Raw genomic sequence first — 22,461 nt, 5'->3', positions numbered from 1 at the left:
GCTGGGGTGCCCCCGGGCATGGCTGGGCTGGTTCCCTCGTGGCACCAGCAATAGTGAAGCCAAGGTGGGTCTTGCCTTCACATGCAGTGAGCGCGGGGTTTGTCATGGCTCGAGATGTGCCTGGAGCACTGTGACACCCCATTTGGTGAGACCCAGGCACAGGGTGCCCAGAGGAGCTGTGGCTGCCCCATCCCTGGCAGTGTTCAAGGCCAGGTTGGACACAGGGGCTTGGAGCAACCTGCTCTAGTGGAAGGTGTCCCTGCCCGGGGCAGGGGGTTGGAACTGGATGAGCTTTAAGGTCCCTTCCAACCCAAACCAGGCTGGGAGTCTATTCCATGAAACCACCCAGCAGCTCAGTTCAATTCCAAACTGTGCCTGTTCTGCCCTGTAGCTGCGCCCCAGGTCCCTCCACTGCTGGGGAAGCAGAGGGGAAGCCCCATCAATTGAGCCAGACTGAATAAACACCTCAAACCCGCTGCAGAAGCAGCTGACACGTTTGTAGCTCTCACTGCGTTCATCTAGTGTTAACACATCAGTGTAACAGGGGTACACTTCAGCCCCTTCCCCCCCCCCAGCAACACAGGGAGCTCCTGGCTGGTTATTCATTTTATTACAAAGAAGCATCGAGTGACTGAGTCGGTTGCACAGTTTTGGCCAAAACACGAACATTTCAGGAGGAAAAGAAAACACCCAAGTTTCGGTGGGGAGCAGGAACGATGCCCCCGGAGCAGCGCCGGGCACAGGGAGTGCCCCCCCCGGCTCCTCACCTCTGCAGAGCTGTCGGAACTGGCACATGCCAAGAACGCCCAGAGGGCCCCAGGCCAAAAGCAGCTTCATAGTGAGGACTAAAGCAAAGAGAGGCTGTGGAAGAGCTCGCTGAGATGAGGCAGGACAGGGGCTGGCATCAGACAACGCAGCTGAGAACACACAACACTTCAGAGACACCTCCTGACCTACCCGAGACCAAAACCTGTTGCTTACACTGCAGCAAGAGGCAGGGGGGAACCCCAAAGTGAGTGTGTTTCCCACCCACAAGCGCGGAGCTGCCCCCCCCACCACGCCAGGGCAGCCCACACTGCCCCCAGCACCACACACTGCGCTGTGCTCCCTCGGGAACAGCACTCGGCATTCCAGCAGGAGCCGCGGCTGCGCCGGGGGAAAGAAGGCAACAGAAGGAAGGCTCCGCTTCCCAAAACTGAACCAAAAAGCACCGAGAACTGCTCAGTCCAAGGCAAACGGGAGCTGGTAAAGGCAGCGTCTGAAAGTAGTTCACTTGTTTCTGTACCTCCCCCTTGATGCAAGGAGTTGAAGTGTCCCAGCCCAGAAGCGGCACCAGTGGCCACCGGCACTGCAGGGCCAACAGCAACGCCAGGTCCAGCCTTTCCTGACACTTGCTTTTCATTCCCTCCCGCCCTACAAGAGCCAAGTCAGTTGCATCCCTGCAGTGACACATCACAGTTAGAGCTGATCGTGTTCCAGGAAGCTTTTCCTGGTTAAAAGTTCAGTGCCAGCAATGAATGCACCCAGACCACCAGTGCCAAATGGTTTGAAATGCTACTGAGAAGACAAAAACAACCAAAAAAGAACAAAACATCCCCCCCCCAAAAAAAAAGAGAGAGCCTGCAGACAGCTGAGCAGCCCCATCCTCTGCAGCGCAGCACAGCTCCAGAACGGAGAGAGCCCCCAAAACCTGGTGTCATCCACGTGATTCCACCAGTGTAATAAAGGTGCTGAGGGAGCAGAAAGGCTGGAGAAAGCAACCAACGTGCCAGCACCTGAGACCCAAAGCGCTGCCAGTGCCACCACGCACAGGGAAGAAGCATCAGACTGTGTCCCCCCAACGCACCCAGCCCTGTACCCCACTTGGCTTTGTATCTGCAGGCTGGTGCTAGTGCAGGAAGCCAAGCGGCGCGTGTGCTGCGATGGGCTCTCCCCCAGGAACAAATTGAAACTAAAGGGCAGAAGATCGGGGAAATAAAGGGTCAGGATTTCCTAACAAAACCTAGAAACCCATAAGTTAAGAAAGCCCAAAGCTGAGAGTGTTCAAGCTATTGCTGTGAGAACGCCTGGGAAGTCAAGTGAAGACTCTTCTCTTCAGCACAGACACATCTGGGGAAAGAGAGAAAAGGAGCAGGAATTACTGACGGGGAAGAGCAAGGGGCTGGAGCTGCGCACGCAGCTGAGGGCACGAGGCCTTGAGGGCTCCGGTGAGGGGAGTGAAGGGGATGGAGCCAGATGCTGACATGCCAGGAGCCTGTTCTGCCCTCGAGTCAAGGCCCACAGATGTTTGACCTGACCAAGACTCATTCACACCCCAAAATACCCCAAAGTGAGAAAGCTGCTGCCCGCACCCAGCCTGTGACAGCAGCAGCAATGCGACTGCAGCTTCACCTCCACTCCTCCCCAAGGATAAATTGGGCTTTTTAACTCCTCCATGGTAGAGGATGAGAACATGACCCCCATTCAGGACAAGACACGGGGCTTGCTCCTCTCCCCAAAACAGGGACGCTGCCTCTTGGGTAAGATTTGAGCCTCCAACTGCATCAGATGATCCTGAGGTGAAACCAGCTTTAATGGATTCTTTACTAAGGGCAGATCCTGCCTGACCAATTTGGTGGCCTATGATGGGCCACGGCATTGGTGGATAAGGGAAGAGCAACTGACCTCGTCTGCCTGGACTTGTGCAAGGCGTGTGGCACTGTCCTGCACAGCATCCCCAGCTCTAACCTGGAGACATGGATTTGACAGATTGACCACTTGTGGACAAGGAATTAGCTGGTTGGGACCAGTGACAAGTGGTGTCCCTCAGGGGTGGTGGTGGGACTGATCCTGTTCAACACCTTCGTCAGCAACATGGACATTGGGATTGAGCACCCTCAGCAAGTCTGTGATGACACCATGACCCAGCAGAGTGAGCTCACAGCCCAGAACCCCCCCGTGTGCTGGGCTGCACCCCCAGAGCGGGAGCAGCAGCTCAGGGAGGGGATCCTGCCCCTCTGCTGCGCTCTGGGGAGACCCCCCCTGCAGTCCTGATCCAGCTCTGGGGCAGCAGCACAAGAGGGACGTGGAGCTGCTGGAGCGAGGCCAGAGGAGGCCCCGGAGCTGCTGCGAGGGCTGGAGCAGCTCTGCTCTGGAGCCAGGCTGAGAGAGCTGGGCTGGGGCAGCCTGGAGAAGAGAAGGCTCCTGAAGGGGACACCTTAGAGCAGCTCCAGTGCCTAAAGGGGCTCCAGGAAACCTGGAGAGGGGCTTTGGACAAGGGCCTGTAGGGACAGGCCAAGGGGAATGGCTTTAACCTGCCAGAGGGGAGATTGAGATGAGCTCTGAGGCAGAAGCTCTTCCCTGTGAGGGTGCTGAGGCGCTGGCACAGGGTGCCCAGAGAAGCTGTGACTGCCCCATCCCTGGCAGTGTTCAAGGCCAGGTTGGACACAGGGGCTTGGAGCAACCTGCTCTAGTGGAAGGTGTCCCTGCCCGTGGCAGGGGGTTGGAGCTGGATGAGCTTTAAGGTCCTTCCAACCCAAACCAGGCTGGGATTCTATGAATTACCAACTGGTTCTGTTTTCTATAGAGCTTTCTCTATCAGCCCTTCTGATCCCTGAGGACTGGCTGCAACACAGGAGGTGCATTTTCTGCCACATCTCTATACTCTTAACAACAGCACACTCAAGTCCACGTCTCACATGCATCGCCCCAGAAAAACATAACACACGGGACCTGACAACACTCCCCTGCCCAGGATAAAGATGCCTGTCGGTTATACAGGGGCACTATGGCAACATTAAGACCCTGAGCAAGAAAGCTCCTTCTAGAAGTCACTGTTGAAATAAAACATAAAGAAACCAATAGAGCACTGTGCAGCTGAGAACTGACTTCACACCCTTCCCAGTGCTGCCACCAAAGAACCTTCCTTGTGATGCAGCTATTAAGAGAGTTGAGCTGGACCATGTGCTACGCATCAATGTCACCTTCCCTACACTGGGGACAGCCACTTTGATAGCAGTTGGCCATCCTTGGTGGCACTGAGCAATAAAGCCCTGCTCTCACTCGACCTGGGTGTGCACAGATGCCAGGGCAGTGGGGAAAAGGCCACGAGCTCCTAGTGCACAAAGGGAAAAATGAAGTCTGCCTTTCCTGGTGAGCCTGAGGGCCAGGGTTTAGAGCCTCCCTCCACTGCTGCGTCACATACATCCAGTTTCCACATCCACATAACATCTGCAGCAGCTATTACCATGTGGAGCCCGCTGGCCCAACAGAGGAACTCACTGTCTCAGGAGATGGGGAGAATGGCCAATGCAAAAATGTTCCTTGGCAGAGGTGAAAACTGCTCCCAAAACACTAACCTTTCCAAATCCAGTAAGCCCTTGCTCAGCTTTGCCTCCGTTTTCAGGCACGTGTGCTCTATTTGTGCTTTGTTTTGATTTGATTTGAATTTAATCTCTATCTCCCACATGTATTTTTATACTTTATTATGTGTCAATCTGCTAAGGAAACACCCCCCGCCCCCCATCTGCTACCCAGACACAGAGCCCTCAGCACAGCTGGAACACGTGTGTGAGCATCAGCACTCCTCATGGTGTGCCAGTTTTCTACCACCTGATGTGAAACGTTCAGCTGCCAGGAGGCAGCTGGGGCAAGGAATGGTTTCCATAAGGAAAGAGGTTGAGGTCATTCAAAGTTACCAGGAATCATCATGATTTACTGATGGAAACTTCAGCTCTGTTATCTCCAGGTCAGGTGAGCTGCTGCCACTTCTGTCACTGTAGGTGTCCCTGCAGAGATCAGAAAGACGTTGGTTTAGGGAGCACAAGAGCTTTCCAGCCCTGCAGCAGCAGGAGCAGGGTTTGGGAGCAAGTGCTGAGAGCTGAGGTTCAAAAGCAGAGCACACAAAATTCCTAACGTAGCTGTCCCTTTGGAAACAGGGCTGAGTCATCACCAGTGTTAAGGTTTGTGAATTACTATGATTATACATAGAGCAGGTATTTTCTAAGGCACAGTTATTCTAAATGAAACCCATGAAACAGGGAATAGGAGACTGGTTCACACCCCATGAGCCATTCTAGTTCAAGTCCCAGTAACAGCTGATTGCCTTTCATCCATTAAACAGCTTCTTCAGGATGCGATGGGCAGGGGCCTCAGGATGGTTATCCCACAGGGACAGCTTTGGGATCAGCCCCAGCTGCTCAGGGCTTCAGCCAGCCATGAAATGCTCCAAGGGCAGAGACTGCGCAGCCGTTCTGGGCAACTCACACCAGCAACGTGTTCCTGATCTAATGGGGAGAGAGATTTTCCTGCTATCCAGGCAGAAGCTCTCTTATTCCAATGTATGGCCACTGTATCTCATCCCCTCACCATGCACTTCCAGAAGGATCCTGTTTCCATCCTCCTGGTAATGTTTTTGTAGGCACTGTCAGGCTGCTCCTACATCCCCCCTAACATCTGCCCTGAACAAGCCCAGCTCCTTTGGCCTCTACTCACTGGGCAAGTACTCCGACCTTCTGAGCTCCCCAGGAGCCCTCCACTACACTGTTTTATCCATGTTTTACTTGCTCCAGGTGACCCCAAACCACACAGAATGTTCTAGATGTGGTCTTACTAATGCCAAGTAGAAGACATAATCACTTCACCTGCTGGCTGTGCTCTCCCTCACACCCAGGATGCTGTTTGTCCTCCCTCTGCTGCCAGCACGAGCTGCTGGTTCATGTTCCTTCTGCTGCTCCCCAACACCTCGGCAGCAGAGAGGCCCCAAAGCTGCTCAGGCCCCAGCCTGTGCCACTGCAAGGGGCTCTGAGACAGAGGACTCTGCACTTGTCCTCATGAACCCTCACCAGGTTCCTGTGGGCCCAGGTCCTGCCCCCAGGTACAGAGTCTGTGCCCCTGGTTTGGTGCCACATTCAAACCACATCAGAGTACAACAACAAGACACCTCAGAACGTGGTGAGAGTTCCCAGGGCACAGGAGGAAGGGGGGTACAGGCTGGGCTATAACCCCCGCCAGTGGTTTTAGATGATACACTAATGGGGAAACTACAATCACAGAAGACTCCAGGAGCAGACAGAACTAACTTGGGATGCTGCAGTACAGAGAAAACTTCAGCTCCTCTGCCCTAAGGAGCCATTTCAAACTCCAATGTGCAAAAGCAGGAAATGAAAATACCCCTCAAGCCTTGGAAGGCATCTTCCCACAGAACCTCTCTTCAGAGCAGATCAGTCAGAGCACAACTCCAGGCATGGACACAGGAATTCCTGTGGTGCAGCTGCAGAGCAGCTCAAGCCAGAAAGGCCAATACTGTCCTTTTTGTGTTGCTTTCATTTAACACATTCAGTGCTACTTCTCTTCTGCATTTAGTTTGGGGTTTTTGGGTTAGTGCATGTCAGCACTCCAGCTACCCAAGCAAATCCTCTGTGTTCTCCTCTGGGAGGAGGAAAACAGGTCACCACAAAGTGATCTTTATTTGTTACATCTGGCCACAACTGCTGAGCAGAACTGGAGGGTGTTAGGGAGCAGCAGAAGGAAGGAAATGCACCATAAAGTCTACCCAAACCATCAGCTCCTCTGCAAAGTGAGACGGAAGAAAGCTTAAGTCAGCAGCAAAAAAGCAGCTGCTCCAGCAGGGCCCATTCTTTAAACCAGCAAGAGGAACGAGTTTCAACAATCAACGTGTCCCTAGGACTTGTACAAGGAATGTGGGGAAAACCCCTCCAGTCACTACAAGAGCAGCCCCAGCTCCAGTTTCCCCACACATCTCCAACTGACCCCACAAGACCACAGAGTTACTGCCCCTGAAGATGGCACCTCACTGTGGGACAGCTCTACGGCCCTACAGTCAATCTTACAATGCAAGACAAGAGCTTTCCAAGGAGGAATGTAAAGAAGAGGTGCTGCAAATACCCCCAGAAACCCCACAGTCACTCTGTGCCAAGAGGATTCTCCAGGTTATCCTGTAGGAAGCAGCACTGCCCTCTAAAAGGCCTGACTGGCATCCTCCTTCAACGTACCTGGGTGAGAGCCTGCAGCCCTTCTGGAGGTAATGGGTGAGTCTTCCTGCAGAGGCCAAGAGGAGGCCAAAGTAGGGAGGAGATGGCTTGATGGGTCTGGAGAGGAATTCAGGGTGATACTGAACTCCAACGAAGAAAGGATGCTCTAGAGAAAGAGAAAACCTTCGTGTCAAGGCTCTCAAGCCTGTGACCTCCACCCAAAGTAGCAGTTTAAGTACTCACCTTCCAACTCAATCACTTCCATTCGCTCTCCCTCCTCATCCTGGCCTACAAACTTCAAACCTTGCTCTTCAAAACACTTCTTCAGTTCTGGATTGACCTGGAAGACCAGAAGGAAGAAAGCTCGTGATCTCTCATGTCTGGATGACACAGAAAAGCTCAGTATCTCCAACAGCATTTTTACCTCAAATCTGTGTCTGTGCCTCTCTTCCAGGAAGTCATGATCTCCATACAGCTTCCCTACACCAAAAGAAAAACACTTCTTAGAGCAGATGCCAAACAGTTTGCACGATGCCCAGTTCATATGAACAGCATCCATCAGGATCTGCCCCTTCCAGAGGGACCAAATTCACTGATCTCCATTTCACCACCAGAACAACCCCCCATTCACGGATGCTTTAACATTCCCAGGTCTCACTTCCCAAACGCACCCTACATCCATGCCATTCCCAGGAAACACTTCCAAAAGAGGTAAGAAATGCCTTACTCATGATTGAATTCTTGGTATGGAAAAGTGTCCTTCTCTTGCCAAGCCTCATGGTCCCACCCATTTGCCCAGGATTATGTTCTGGCATGTCTATGACCTGTGAAAAGCATTCCAAGAGGGAGGTGAGAATGAGGAAGGAATAACAGTCCCAGGCAGGCTCTGAGATGTTAAAGGGGGGAAATAGAACACCATCCAGCCAGAAAACAGGCAAACCACCCCAAGGAACATTGTCCCTCAAGGCAGACCAACAGGACTGGATTAGTCAGCTGAGTTATTCCAGTAAAGGCAGTGCAGAACATCCGGAAGGTCTGTGGGTGTTCAGGAAGCTTTAGCAGAGGAAACGGTGTCAGTCAAAGCCTACACAGGCCCGTGGCACTAATCCTGTGCCGTTTGCTGAGCTACATCTTCAACAAAACCAAGCAGATTTAGAGAGACAAAACCCCCACATCAGAATCACTGAAATAACTCCATAAGCTGCTTTTTGAGAACTCTTTCCTTCCAAGTAGCTTTTTAAACTACAGAAGAACCAGTCATTATGCTGGAGTCTGGAAGAGGCACAGAGAGCGTGAGAAATGCCAGGTCAGGAAGCCATCCACAGATGTTCCAAGGAATTCATGTGTGTCTGTGATCATTTCTGAGCTCAGAATTAAACAGTTATCCAGATACCACCAGATCTTTAGCATTTACTCTGTGAAATCAGCTTTCAAGCTGCCCTTGAAGAATGTTTCCCCTCTCAGAGAACACTTTGCTTTATGAAAGTGTGTGATTAAACATAAAAAACTTGAAAAAGATTAGTGTTTCACCTATAACAAGCATTACAATCTTCTCTGAAGATTGCCATACAGCTAACTGGGCAAAGACATTGTCATTTCAGGTTAGTAAATGGTGGAAGACAGAACCCACAAGACAAAATACTCCAAGCTCTCATCTGCAGAGAACTCGAGCACAGAAAGGGTACGACAAGCAAGTTGCCATAAACTCACCACTGGATGAGCAGTTTTGGGGTCAAATTCTGTCGAGTTAGCATCTGCAAAGTAACATTCATCAATTAGAAACACAAAGTCCCTCAGGCCATGAAATGCATTTACAGGACCTGCCCCGGGTACAGCTGCACCTCATCCCCACACCAGAGCCAACAGAAAGCTCTGTGTGCTGAGCACTCACCTAGCACATAGAAGGGAGCAGAAGTACTCCAAGAAACACTATTTTCCCCTATCTTCATTACTAGTGAGACTCAGAGGCAGGCTGAGAATCTGAATTTAGCACTCCCTAAAGGGAGTTTTGACAACAGGGACCTCCTCAATTCCAGCAGTGGAGCTCAGGAAGGAATTCAACTCACTGGAGTAGGTGCAACTGCCTGATCAGCTGAATTGCTTTTGGTCGTTAGTCCCACTGGCTGTGCTGGGAGTTCAGGATGTCCTGCACACACAGGCACAACTCCACGGAGGTGTTTTATTCAGGAGCTGAGCCTCAGCCTAAGCAATGTCCCATCACTACAAGCATGCCTTACTCCATTGACTTTTATTTGAACAGGGTAAGGAAATGATTCTTTTCCCTTTGAATTAGCAAAGGAGATGGGGAATTTTACAGGCCTAGGAAAAGATTAAATCTATCTACCGATGACAAATTCAAGATTGCAGGGTTTATAAATGACAAAGCAAAGAAATGACCAAATCCCAGGCAGGGTTCTGTGCAGTTACCTTGCCACCCAAGAATACTGCGTGCAAACTCCACCACTGCCAGCTGCATTCCCAAACACACTCCTGCAGAGAGAATGGAGAACAGAGAGTTCAGGCCAAGGACCACTGAGCCTGTATCACAGAGCACACACAGAGCCCAGAGTCAGAGGAAAACGTGGCTGAGACAAACCTTGGACTGGGATTTGGGGTGTGTTCGGACAGGTTTCACTCCACACCACTCTGCTCACACAACATTCCCCATCTCTCACCACAGCCATTCCATTTAAACGCAGTCACATATTTCTTCATGCCAAGAGCATCACAGCCTCCTCTGGAAGCTCCTGTGAGACCCCAATCCCCTCATTACAGACATTCCCTCTCATCCCAGCCAACTCTGACCACGGCAGAGCTAACTGCAGTTACCCAGTTAAGCTTAGCCTTACTCAGCCAATTCTCTTCAAAACTGCACATTCCAGACACTGATTAGTAAAGCTCTTGCTGCAGACCAGCAAGGCTGTTACTCAACCTCTTCCTTTTCTTTATTTCTTCTCAGGCATGAAACATGTCTCTCACCTAAGAAGGGTTTTTTCTGTTTTCTTGCCCAGGAAATAGCTTGAATTTTGCCTTCTGTCCCTCGAACACCAAATCCTCCAGGAACCAGAACTCCACTGCATGAGGATGAAAAGATTCCGGTCAGTGGGGCTCAGCAGCCTGGTTCCCCCACCACGTACTCCCTCTCTCCCATAAAATCCTGGACTTGCAAGACCTCAGAAAAGAGCTTCCAAGTACCTCCATGGCAAGGCCTGCCTGCAGCACGGCTTCCATGAGACTTCCCATGAGCTGCCACATGAAATGCCACAGAATTTTTGGGGAAACATTTTATAAATGCAACTTTTACCTGCCCAGGAAATCCCAAATCCAGTGCAGGTTACATGGGGCATGTTGCATGACTCTACAGCCAGGCCCCTGCTGAGGCAGCTGCTGGCTGCAGGGTCACCTTGTCCTAGCTGCAGACACAAGGACACCACATTCTGCAGGAGGTTCTTTGTTCTCCTGGTATTCCCAAAACCTGCTTCCCTGGGGGCTCACATGCCCCACTTGCTCTCATTTTCTGGGCTAACTCTTGGCACTCCTCTGCATCCCAACACCTTATCCCTTCTCACATGTTTTTCCTAAAGAACTTTGTACCACATTTACATCTTCCATCCTCTCTCTTTGGCTTTAATAGCCTTTCCCAGTACTTATCCTTTCCCCTATTTGCTCTCACCCTGTCTTCACACTAAGTCTGTGCACATCCTCATCTGAATGATCACAGAATCCCAGCCTGGTTTGGGTTGGAAGGGAGCTTAAAGCTCATCCAGCTCCAACCCCCTGCCACGGGCAGGGACACCTTCCACTAGAGCAGGTTGCTCCAAGCCCCTGTGTCCAACCTGGCCTTGAACACTGCCAGGGATGGGGCAGCCACAGCTTCTCTGGGCACCCTGTGCCAGCGCCTCAGCACCCTCACAGGGAAGAATTCCTTCCTAAGAGCTAATCCAAACCCACCCTCTGGCAGGTTAAAGCCATTCACCTCATCCTGTCACTATTTGCTCTTTTAAAAAGTCCCTCTCCAGCTTCCTTGTCAGCCCCTTTAGGCACTGGAAGGGCCACTGCTGCCTTTCACAAACTCCCTCACTTATTTAACAACTTTCCATTTTACATCTTAGCCTGTATTTCACTGAGAGGTATGTGGGGCAATGTCAGAGCGTGCTGACACACACACACTGAGAAAATGGCATCCAGTAAGGCTTTTGATTCCAAAACTATCCATAGCAGCAAGTTTACCAGACGTGCTCCAAAGAAACGGGCAGAGCTTAAGAGCCTTACTCAGCACTGCACAGCTTGTGCCATGCTTCATGGTAGCGGACAGGTTCCTCCCGCAGCGTATCCGGCTCCAAGTCAGCAGAGTCAATATACTAGAAGGAGATCCAAAAAAGGGTGAGGAGATACTGCCACAAGAGTGCACGGGGTCTCCTTAATGCTCATTCGATTAAGATATAGAATCATAGAATCAACCAGCTTGGAAAAGACCTTTAAGATCATCAAGTCCAACCACAGCCCTGGATTTGGGTCCTACTGGATACTTGCTCATTGTTTTCTGGGCTGATTTCCTGTCTGCTTCCTCCCACCACCCTGCTCCCAGTGCACAACCAGCAGCCGTGGGGTTCCTGTCTTCCCCTCCGGGCAGCTCTGCTCTGACATGAAGTCCATGAGCCCCAGACTCACTAAAGGTGAAGCCCAAACACAAACACCAACTCTCTCTTACACGTTGAAAGGGCTGCTTTGCTCTGAAGCTGGTTTATGCCTGACCATAGATGTCTGGTGCTGTAATCCACGGACTATTTTAAAGTTCACTGGCTGAATCAACTCTCCCTGTCTGTCTGTGGCTTTGTGAAGAGCTCAGTTAAGATGGAAAGCACTGTGGGTGGAAGGAAGGGGGCTGATTTGTTACACACACCCCCCCAGCCTTACCTTAATGTCAAGTTTGTGGTTGATGGCCAGTGCAGAATGCTCCAGTGCTTTAATGACAGATGCATAGGAGTCTGAAAACTTGGTGTATTTGCCAACAAGAGCGATGGAACATGTCTCAAGGAGGCGGTCATATCTACACAAAACCAGAACACAGGGTTATTTCATCATCAAGAGGAAATGGGGCCAAGAATCACTTGCATTCTAGTCAAGCTTTTCAACTAACATACACAGTTGGGCTCTTGAAAGTCTGGCCAATTAGAGAGAGGATGGCTTTGGAAGAAGTGACCTTTTACAAGAATTATGACCGAAAAACATTAAAGCAAGATGAAAAGAAGGAAAAAAAACCCCAACGCTGACACAGAAAAATAGTTGCAGAAAGTCATGTATAAATTAACTCATCTCTCCTTGTGCTGAAAAGCCATTCTGAGTAGATCCAAACTGTCCTTTCAGAAAGTTGTATTAGACTGAAAGGCTGCGGTGAACTGTGAGGAGAGAGGATCAAAGCACCACTCTGCACAGGGTTACACCATACAGCATCTCCTCACACTGCTTCTGACTGGCTTCTCCTCAGCAGCTACAGATACAGAATGGGCTTCCAGAGTGCTCAGGCTGTCCTGTCCATCCCCAGCACCAGCAGCGTGGGATTTACACAGCATTCTTGGCTACAGCTGAGAGAGTGTTTAATGGGCTTATTGGAATTGCTAAAGTACCTTCAATCAAGCTGCTTCCCAAGGGCTTTCCCACTGTTACTGATGGTGGTGGCTTGTGTCAGGCAGCTAAATAAAGGGAAATATCTAGATCTTGTTAATTAAATGTCTTATAGAATCATAGAATCCCAGACTGGTTTGGGCTGGAAAGGACCTTAAGATCATCCAGTTCCAACCCCTTTGCCATGGGCAGGGACAAACATATTGAAGGCTTCAGAAAGGAACTGAATGCCAACTGAAAAGACTCAATTCACTATCTCCTCATGAACATGGAGCCTATTCCCCCCAAGACAAAAGCCACTGTGTTCAAGGAGTCTCAGACAGAACAGTTACAAACCAGTTGTTTCACCTGCCCAAAAGCAAACTCAAAAGGTCTATTCTAACTGACACTCCTGAGGACTCCTACACCTGCCTACAAATGGGTGTCAACACTCTAATGTCACTGGGGGCTTTGTACAAAAAGGGAGGGCAGAGCTGTCAGAACCTTTTAATTACTTCAAACTGGTTTTGACATAGGCAGTACACTACCAACACAAGATAGGGAACTCAGCAATATCATCTTAAAGGATTTTATGAGGAGAGGTTGAGAGAATTGGGGTTGTTCAGCCTGGAGAAGAGAAGGCTCCTTAAGGGGAGACCTTAGAGCAGCCTTTCAGTACCTAAAAGGGGCTTATAAGAAAGATGGGGACAAACTTTTTAGTAGGGCCTGTAGGGACAGGCCAAGGGGAATGGCTTTAACCTGCCAGAGGGGAGATTGAGATGAGCTCTGAGGCAGAAGCTCTTCCCTGTGAGGGTGCTGAGGCGCTGGCACAGGGTGCCCAGAGAAGCTGTGGCTGCCCCATCCCTGGCAGTGTTCAAGGCCAGGTTGGACACAGGGGCTTGGAGCAACCTGCTCTAGTGGAAGGTGTCCCTGCCCGTGGCAGGGGGGATCACAAAGCAACATCAACACCTAATAACCTACAAGCAAGAAGAGAAACTAATCCAGAGCCTGAACTCACGCTATGCCCAGAGGTGCAGCTCACCTGTCAGCCATTTCCTTCCACTTCATGAGCATCCTCCTGGGCTGCCTCTCAATGGGAAGGTCAAGCCTGTGCCTGAAGTAGTCCACAACCCCCTGCTCCTCTAACAACAGAGGAACCCGGTAGATAGAAGAGACATCATGAACACAGATGACCTGTTCAGAAAATACTGAGTGTCGTTAAACCAGATCTAAGTGCCTGGACAATTATTTTTAGACAGGTATCAGAGACCTTTTGTCTCAAGCAGACAACCATCTGACCACCTAAACTTCCAGGAAATAACATGCTGAGTAACATATGAATCGCTTATTGCTAGTTTCCATACACTTGAAAAGGTCATCCTTCAACACTTCCCAGGTATTCCTGCTTGCTGGAGCTCCCTAGGAAGGGCTATAACACATAACCCAGCAGTAAGAAAGTCAGCTGCTCTGCAAGTTATGCAAGCACACAGCAAAGTTCAAAGCATGCTTCAAAGAGCCTTCTCCTGTGCTAGAGCCTTCCTGGTAACCCAAATTGAAACTACAGTTAAACTGCCCATGAGCCCAGCTTCCCCACTTCCAACCACTGTTGACTCCCAGTTTGATTAAAGCCCAGGAAAATCTGGGATCTTACTACAGCAATAAATTTTACAGGGCATCCTTCATCAAACTTAGGATTAAACAACTATGTGCAAAGAATTCTGAGGTCAGTGAGGAATATCTGCATCAACAGTTCCAGTTCACTGAAACAGGCTTCCTCAGAAAAGGAAAGACAACTGTCTCCTGTCCATCAGGAATGAGCCTGTACTTTAAGGATCAAAAATACACTGGCACAACTATTTTTAAACCCTTGTTTCTCCTGACTCCAATGAAAGCAAAGTTCAACCAGTCAAACCCTTCAAGGCTGCATGTTTTCCTCCTTTATAGTCAACAGCGTTTACTTCTGGATCCAAGCGCAGCTGCAGAGAAACAACTACATGAAACTGCAGGAAACTCCCTGGAAAGTGCCTGACAAGAGCCAACTTCCTTCCAGTTCCTGGCCAGCAAGAGGTAGGTGGTGTACTGCTGACACAGCAATGCTATTGCCAGGTAATCCTGAATGTAACACTTGAAACTGCAAGAGATTCAGTTTGATCTCATGGTAGAGGAAATTAAGACTTGCCAGAGCCTGGAACTGTGCAGTGATGCTCAGTCTTTCCCAAACCCATCAATGTTTTCAAGCTCCAGCTGGATTGGAATGCTAATATTTAGCCTCCAGACTGACTGTTTTTCAAGGTCTGCCTCAGACTGTGCTACGCAGAGTGGTCTCAGTATAAAAACTCATGCTAACATGGAATTATTGCCTGTCACCCAACACTGAAGGGAAGCAATGCTTCTCCAGCATCATTTCAACTGCTCTGTGCAACCCTTCCTCATGAAAACCTGGACAGAAAAACAGTATCATGAAAAGAGCCATGAAATACATTGGTGTGTCCTTTAAGCCTCATTTTAAGCAACTACTCTTTGGCCTCTAAATCCTGACAAATCTCATTCTTCTGTATTCACCGAAGGAATGTGGGAGGATAACTAAGGTCAAAAACAACTATTCAGAACATACTTTGGATTCCAGAGGAGTTCTCTACGTCTGTGCTAACTACCTTCTAAGGAAACCTGGGTGCTGGCATAAAAAGGACTCTTTTTGCAACAGTTCCATGTGTAAGGAATGTAGGCAAGACAAAGCAGCAACTGAATTATGCAGCTAACAAGACACAGCTAGAACACAAGCTCAGCTAAAACTCCACTCAGCATTTGACAAACAGCTACAATATTTATTGCAAGGAAGCGCAGACAGCAATCGTTACCTGCTCTGGTTCAACATGACAGAACATGGAAATCTTTTCTTTTACTGAGGTATCCAATGGAGTGGAGCACCTGCAAACAATCTAACAGAACAGCAACATCAAGGTTGGGAAGCAAAACTCAAAACATTCCTGGAACAAACCTCAAAAGTAGCTGTCTTTGGGGAAAAACCCAACTCAGTTACTTCTACTTGTTTATTCTCAACACATAGAAGCTCTTAACCTCAGCATTACTTACTCCAGGATGCTGTTGCAACATGCCAGTACTGCATTTTCAAACCCAAAGCCATGCAACAAACCTTACCAGATCTGGTGAGAGACCAAGACCTCTGAGTTCACGAACACTGTTTTGGGTGGGTTTAGTCTTCTGCTCTCCTGTAGAGCTTGGCTGGTCAGAGAAGAGCAGAAGGTGGTAGATCAAATTAGGATGATATGTAGCAATGATTCATCAGAATGAGGGTTCTCCACCCTATTTGTCTTGTAAAAGCTTTAACCCTGTTCTCAGACAATTCACATGAACTTTAATCACCATCATTTTAATATCAAAGACTGAAAGCAACCAGCAGAGAGCAGGGTTCAAGTCTGGACAGTGAACAGGTACGTGTTACAGTGAGGGAAAGAGAGAGCAGAGAAGGTTTTTCTCCACTGCTCCCTCCAAATACCTTATATTTCATAATTCTATTTTTTTTCCTCAAGAAATCACCTGGCCTGGACAGAAGGGGAAACATGAGAGAGAGAGAAGAGATTTTTTTGTCTGGTTAAGGCTGTAAATTGTCTCCCAAATCAGAGCAGATAAGACAGATGAGGTTCTATCAGGCATTAGATGGCATAAAATGCCTTTGTATGCTTTTGCTATTAACTGGAGTTCACCCCATTTGCTTGGGACATAAGGATATTCTGATTTTCTTTGTGATTCCTGATTAACTGATTCTTATCATAGCACTGCTTCATAATCCCTGTTCTTAGCTGAATCTCTGAACCAAGAGTAATATCCACTCTGACTGGAATGGCTTTACACAGCAGTCAGATGTGAGAGTCTACGAAATGACTGTTAAAGATCAAAACACACATTAAAAACATTATCTAGGGGAAAAAAAGCCACAACAGATTATGCTTCAAAGCACAGTATTATGTTTTGAAATTACAAAAGTAACCCAGCCTATTTCATGAGCTACAGTTAATGTAAATCTTGGGGTTTACACAAGATTTACATTAGAGAAACACACAGCAAGAGAATAAAGAACCCCAAGAAGAGGCTGGGATGGGTTTTTGTTACTAAAGCCAAATGGCTGTCAAGTCTGGCTGCATCCCTCGACTTTCCATGAGCTTCGCAGAAATGAAAGGCTACACAGACAAAGGGAAAGGGAAAGTTTTCAGCTCTAGAAAGCAAGTTTACCTGCACAAGCTAACAGCCAATTCCAGAGCAAAAACCAGCAGTGAAAGATGCAAACCTGCATTTGCTGCAACTCCCAACTATTTATGACACACTTTGAAAAGTTTCTGTTCACTTCTTGTAAAGCTTTTTAAATTCTCTGCACTTCTTTCAGATGTTTCCATACACAGAACTACAAATGTGACGGTGCCATAGACACAGCATTTCAAAATCACATATTTAGGAAGCAAGTTTTGGATTGGGGAAGCCTCTGAGCACCAAAACCTTTTGGGTCCTTACCTGGGGAACCAGACTGACATGAATGTTACAGAAGTTCTCTCTTTTGGCTTTGAACTGGAACTGGCGGAAGGCTTCAATGAAGGGCATGCTCTCAATATCACCCACCGTCCCTCCGAGCTGACAGAGACAAAGCATTTCAAGTCAGCACCAAAACAGCCCCTACTGAATCTGTACACTACAACATACTTGTAGGAATAGGACAAGGGGCTTTAAGCTGCCAGAGGGGAGGTTTGGATTAGATCTTAGGAGGGAATTCTTCCCTGTGAGGGTGCTGAGGCGCTGGCACAGGGTGCCCAGAGAAGCTGTGGCTGCCCCATCCCTGGCAGTGTTCAAGGCCAGGTTGGACACAGGGGCTTGGAGCAACCTGCTCTGGTGGAAGGTGTCCCTGCCCGTGGCAGGGGTTGGAACTGGAGGAGCTTTAAGATCCCTTCCAACCCAAATTATTCTAGGATTCATATGATTCCATGACACATAAAAGGACACTAAAACATCTCTCCAGCACCTCCCTCCAATTCCCTCAAGAAGCATCAACACCAATATGAAAAGCACGAGGAGTTGCCAGCTCTATGTACAACTTCCACAGCTTCCCATCTACCCCAACTATTGTTTTACCTTCATGATTTCCCAAAGAAAAATCAAAAAGCCACCAGAAACCCAACTTCCCACCTGGGCCGCCCTCTCCAGGGACACTGGCTTTACCTCTAGTCTCTCTTCAGGGAAAAGACTGAAAGGTTAAAATTATCATTTCTGAACATTAGGTGGCACTGAGAAGCAAAATTTCTGTAAAGTTTTGGTAACTATCTAGGGTAGTTTTGGACAGATGCAGGAACAGAGACAAGGCATTCTCTGGAGCATGGACAGCCTCTGTGCTGTCAGATCATGCCTCCAAGGTACTCCAGGATCCAGGCTTGTGAGTCCTGGAACAGAACTTGGCAGGCAGGCTGCATGCAGTCTAAGTCAGTGTGACCTGGGCACTCTGACAGCTCCCTCTCTCCTGCATTAGCACATCTCATCAGCCAGCTCAGCAGTCTCAGAGCCTTCACCCTCCTCCTCTGCTCCTCCAGCAGCAGCATGTCCCATACAGCGTGCAGGACACTGCACAGGGTTTGTCACCACTAACTTGTACCATTCCCTTTTCTAGGGCCATACTTGCACTAGTGGCTCCACAGCTCCCTTTACTGCTGTTTCCTGGGGGTGATTTACTTACTCCCCACCCTCCTCAAACCACCAGGGAAGGAGAGGGCACAGCACAATCAACTCAGACTTTGGCATCTAAAGAGCTAAAATTCACCCTACAGACTAATACACATTACACTAGAGAGCAAAGCATCTAATAACTGTCCAAGACCTAAGTCTTTCTGTGTGCAGATTCAGGGCAGAGAGCATTCAAAAGATTAGCTGAATAAGTGAAGGTAACAAGAAGGATTTTTAACCAACCCAACAACAAGCAGAGTTAAACGTTAATAATAAAAATAACTATGAAAACTATTCAGGTCAGTTTACTCCATACAAGAAGAAAAATTATCTTTTAAGAGCTACAAACCTCAATCACACACACTTGGGGTTCAATGCCATCTTCATCCACAGGAATCCGTGCCTGCCTCATTACCCATTCCTGGATAGCATCTGTGATGTGGGGAACAACTGGAAAAGAAACCCAGGCAGGGTTAAAGCCCCAACCCACACACACTTCTCCCTCTAATTCATTAAAGAGCACATAAGTAGCCAGTGCTTCCCATATGACTTGAACAGGGATTTGTCTCTTTAAAGAAGGATGCATTTTTGAAGTGCTTATTCTTGGCTGTGATTTTCAAGCAGTGCCTTGGCAGGCACTGGAACCCGGCCTCAGTTTAAACACATGTAAACAACATTTCCTGTAAGATGGAAGATTTGTGTACAAACAGTTCTTTGCTCTAAGCGGAGAGTTTTAAACTGTCCTTATCCAAACCAGCTGTGGAGAATGCTTAAAAAAGGAAGGGACTGATGTGATCCACCAAGATCCTCTGGGTTTCCTAATGCCATGATAGTTATCAAAAGCAATAACCATTTTAACCAGCTACCAAACAACCCAGAGGTGTATCAGCCTGAAGCCTGTTCACATTTAGTATTGGCTACAAGTGCAGTGTACAGGCATTATGTTACTGAGCACTGGGAAGTTTTGAGGGGCTCCCAGGTGCCCTGGTTCACTATGGCACACACCAGCAGACCTCCACTACTGCATCTTCTACTTCCCCTTCTAAAAAACAAACCAAAAACATCACCAGGATATATCAAAGACCTCGAGATGTAACGCAAAACCATTCAACGAGGGTGGAAACGCAGAACATATTTCTAAGCCTCAGAAATGAAGCTTCACATCACCTTGGACGGTTTTGCCAAGATAGTCTCCCTTCCTCTCCTTGTTGATGACATACTGGTAGATCTTCCCAGTGGTCAGATTGTTGTCTTTGGTGAGTCGGATGTCGAGGAAGCGCTCATAGTTACCCAGGTCCAGGTCCACTTCCCCTCCATCATCCAGCACAAACACCTCCCCTGCAGCACACAGAAAGGCAGAGGCACACATGTCAGAGGGAAATGGACAATACCAGCAACTCCTTGGGTTTGCCTGTGACAGCGGGAAGGAGTCAATGTAAGGAAACACCTTCTTTGATTGATACAGCAAGTTGAGGAGTAGCTAAGAAAACTACAAGCCTTATATAATGAAGAGGACTGCTCCGTTGAGGACTGAAGCGCTCAACCAGAGGGCACATCCCTGCTGGCTGCCGGCAGACCCAGAGCCGCTGCTGGGTCCCACACATGGGGCCAGACACAAACCCCTCCACACACACAGGAGACGGCTCCGGCCATACCATGCCCCCACCCCGGCGCTTGCGGCACTCACCGTGCTCGTAGGGGGAGAAGGTGCCAGCGTCGATGTTGATGTAGGGATCGATCTTGATGGAGGTGACATGCAGCCCGCAGGACTTGAGGATGGTGCCGATGCTGCTGGCGATGATCCCTTTGCCGATGCCCGAGATCACGCCGCCCGTCACCAGGATGTACTTCATCTGCCTCGCTGCCCCGACACCGACACCGCCTCAGCGAGGGCTCTGCCCCGGCATTCCCCTCAGCGCCCTCCCGCCACCCTGTCAGCGCCCCGCCGTTCCCGCCCTTCCCCGGGCCACCGTTTCCCGCCGCGGCCCCCCCCCGGCTGGTTCAACTCCCCCTCCGGAGAGCTCCGCATGGTCCCGCCCGTTCCCCCTCTGCACCCCACATGGTGCCGCCCCTCACCTGTTCCCGCCGTGCGGAGCCCGGGGCACGGTGCGGGAGGGGAGCGGGGGGGGGTGTTTGAGAGGGAGGGGGGGGGGGGCCTGGCGCGCGCCGCGCGGCTGCCGGCCGGCTCGGCGGGGAGCGCGGGAGGGCGGCGCACGCGCAGCTCGGCGCACGCGCAGTTGGAGGGAGGCGGGAACGGCGCCGCCGACATCGCCCCGCCCCGGGTCCCGCCCGCACCTCAGGGGCTGGGGGGGACGGAGCGCAGGGTACTGCAGCTTTAGGGGGTGACCCCGCGGTGTCAGCACAGGCTGAGGCGTGCAGGGGGAGAGAGCAGCCCTGAGGAGAAGGACTTGGGGGTGTTGGTCAATGAGAAGCCCCCCAGGAGCCGGGTTCAGTGTGCGCTTGAGCCCAGAACCCCCCCGTGTGCTGGGCTGCACCCCCAGAGCGTGAGCAGCAGCTCAGGGAGGGGATCCTGCCCCTCTGCTGCGCTCTGGGAAGACCCCCCCTGCAGTCCTGATCCAGCTCTGGGGCAACAGCACAAGAGGGACGTGGAGCTGCTGGAGCGAGGCCAGAGGAGGCCCCGGAGCTGCTGCGAGGGCTGGAGCAGCTCTGCTCTGGAGCCAGGCTGAGAGAGCTGGGCTGGGGCAGCCTGGAGAAGAGAAGGCTCCTGAAGGGGACACCTTAGAGCAGCTCCAGTGCCTAAAGGGGCTCCAGGAAACCTGGAGAGGGGCTTTGGACAAGGGCATGTAGGGACAGGACAAGGGGAAATGGCTTTAACCTGCCAGAGGGTCATACTGTGTCAATGGGTTTCAGCTCTCACTTGACTGTTGCCTGCTCCAGACACCCTCCACATACCCCAGATGGCCGCAGCGTGGGTGAGGACACCCCTGCCACAATCCCCATCCACCCTGGCCTATCCCTTGGTGGCTGCAGAGGGCTTTGCAGGAGAAGGAATCCGCAAGCACAGGCTGGACACTTGCTCCCTTTGCTTTCCGGCTAAGCCAAACCTGCTGCTTGTCACCGCAGCACTGCCTGAGCCCCAGGCCAGCCCTGATCAGTCCTAAGAACCTGTGAAGTATCTGGGGTGACCAAACCCTCTGAGTCTTGCGACATAAAATGCCCTTTTCTTCTGCTTAACACCCTCCTGTTCACCTTTACTGCAGTTTATACAAGTTTATCAAAGTTTTTAGTCTTTCTTCTTCTTTTACTGTGCTCTGCAGTTTGAGAACTTCACAGAAGACATTTACCGCAGTGCACCCTCCCAGACAGGAAGGAATGGCACCACCCAGACGTGCATCAGAATGAACATTTACCAGCGCTAGCAAATGTACGTTGAGGTGCAGCTACTCCAACCACACTGCTCTGCACTGTGCAGGGCACTCAGAGCAGCACCTGCGGAAAGCAGGAACTCATGCAGCTGATGTATGTGGCACTACCACCGCAAGGAGCAGCCTGAAATGCTGTGTAGAGCAGATCAGAACGTTGCCCTTCACTTGGCTCTGAATGCTCGTGGAAATCATTGTTGGCTGTTTTTCTAATGCAGGACCTTGCAGGCAGCTAAAACTCAAGACATGGAAGCAATCGTCATCTGCCCTTCTCCAGATTCCCCCTCAGTTCTCACTCTGTGGCTGCTGAAATGGTGATGAAAGAGTTCCTGCTCTGATCCAGATGTCTCCTAAAAGACTTCTTCAGTGGTGGTGGTGGCAGCTCGCTCTTAGTAATGGAGGTTTTTACTACCTGAGGTACGATGCTGCTCTTTTAGTTTCTCCTGACCAATTCCCATCATATGGATCAAAGCCACCGCAGTGTCAGCCAGGCCTTGGAACACACCGGAGAAGCTCTTCTGCTCTGGGTTTTCAGTGGGTGCTGACCACTGGCTTTCATCTGGTGTTTGACTGTTGTGATCGTAGCAGGGGTGATGTGGAGTCATCAGCACAGGATTTGATTTGGGAAGAAAATCTCCTTTCACAAGTGGGGTCCGTCCCCACTTCCACATGGCAGCACATTCCCCTTGTGTCTTCTGGACAGCTCCTTGAGTTTCCATGTGCAGGATTAACACGCTTCTGCTGAGAGCTTGATCAGGTTTTCACCCAAGTGCAAAGTGATC

The 22,461-nt window shown here is 50.0% G+C and overlaps 1 protein-coding gene across 4 annotated transcripts; it reads right to left on the bottom strand.

The window, feature by feature from the left end:
• Nucleotides 1–593: 593 nt before the first annotated feature.
• CTPS1 (CTP synthase 1) lies at nucleotides 594–20,523 on the bottom strand. Of its 4 annotated transcripts, XM_030504005.1 has the most exons (19): nucleotides 20,373–20,523; nucleotides 19,984–20,157; nucleotides 19,464–19,634; nucleotides 18,646–18,746; nucleotides 17,103–17,219; nucleotides 15,735–15,818; nucleotides 15,434–15,514; nucleotides 13,618–13,769; nucleotides 11,889–12,021; nucleotides 11,244–11,332; nucleotides 9,951–10,045; nucleotides 9,399–9,461; nucleotides 8,682–8,725; nucleotides 7,699–7,795; nucleotides 7,396–7,451; nucleotides 7,215–7,311; nucleotides 6,993–7,137; nucleotides 4,677–4,766; nucleotides 1,313–2,109 (listed from the first exon to the last, which is right to left on the bottom strand). In XM_030504005.1, coding segments are annotated over exons 2-19 (1,782 nt in total). In that variant the 5' UTR covers nucleotides 20,150–20,157; nucleotides 20,373–20,523; the 3' UTR covers nucleotides 1,313–2,108. The 4 variants fall into 4 exon arrangements, with proteins under 4 accessions (XP_030359863.1, XP_030359865.1, XP_030359862.1 ...); XM_030504003.1 differs by having other exon boundaries at nucleotides 594–2,109; nucleotides 7,215–7,451; nucleotides 20,373–20,507; XM_030504004.1 differs by lacking the exon at nucleotides 1,313–2,109 and having other exon boundaries at nucleotides 4,447–4,766; nucleotides 20,373–20,507.
• Nucleotides 20,524–22,461: the final 1,938 nt, after the last annotated feature.

The sequence above is a fragment of the Strigops habroptila genome, chromosome 12 (assembly GCF_004027225.2).
Source record: "Strigops habroptila isolate Jane chromosome 12, bStrHab1.2.pri, whole genome shotgun sequence".
In the NCBI taxonomy this organism is placed as follows: Eukaryota; Metazoa; Chordata; class Aves; order Psittaciformes; family Psittacidae; genus Strigops; species Strigops habroptila.
Note: the sequence above shows the minus strand (reverse complement) of the source record. Positions and strands in the feature narration are given on the sequence as shown.

Coding starts and splice junctions, on each gene's coding strand:
- CTPS1 (XM_030504002.1), bottom strand. CDS start 20,149: ATGAAGTACATCCTGGTGACGGGCGGCGTGATCTCGGGCATCGGCAAA. Junction 9,462..9,950: donor ACAGAAAAAACCCTTCTTAG/GTGAGAGACATG, acceptor TTCTCTCTGCAG/GAGTGTGTTTGGGAATGCAG. Junction 7,796..8,681: donor CCAAAACTGCTCATCCAGTG/GTGAGTTTATGG, acceptor TGCTTTTCACAG/GTCATAGACATGCCAGAACA.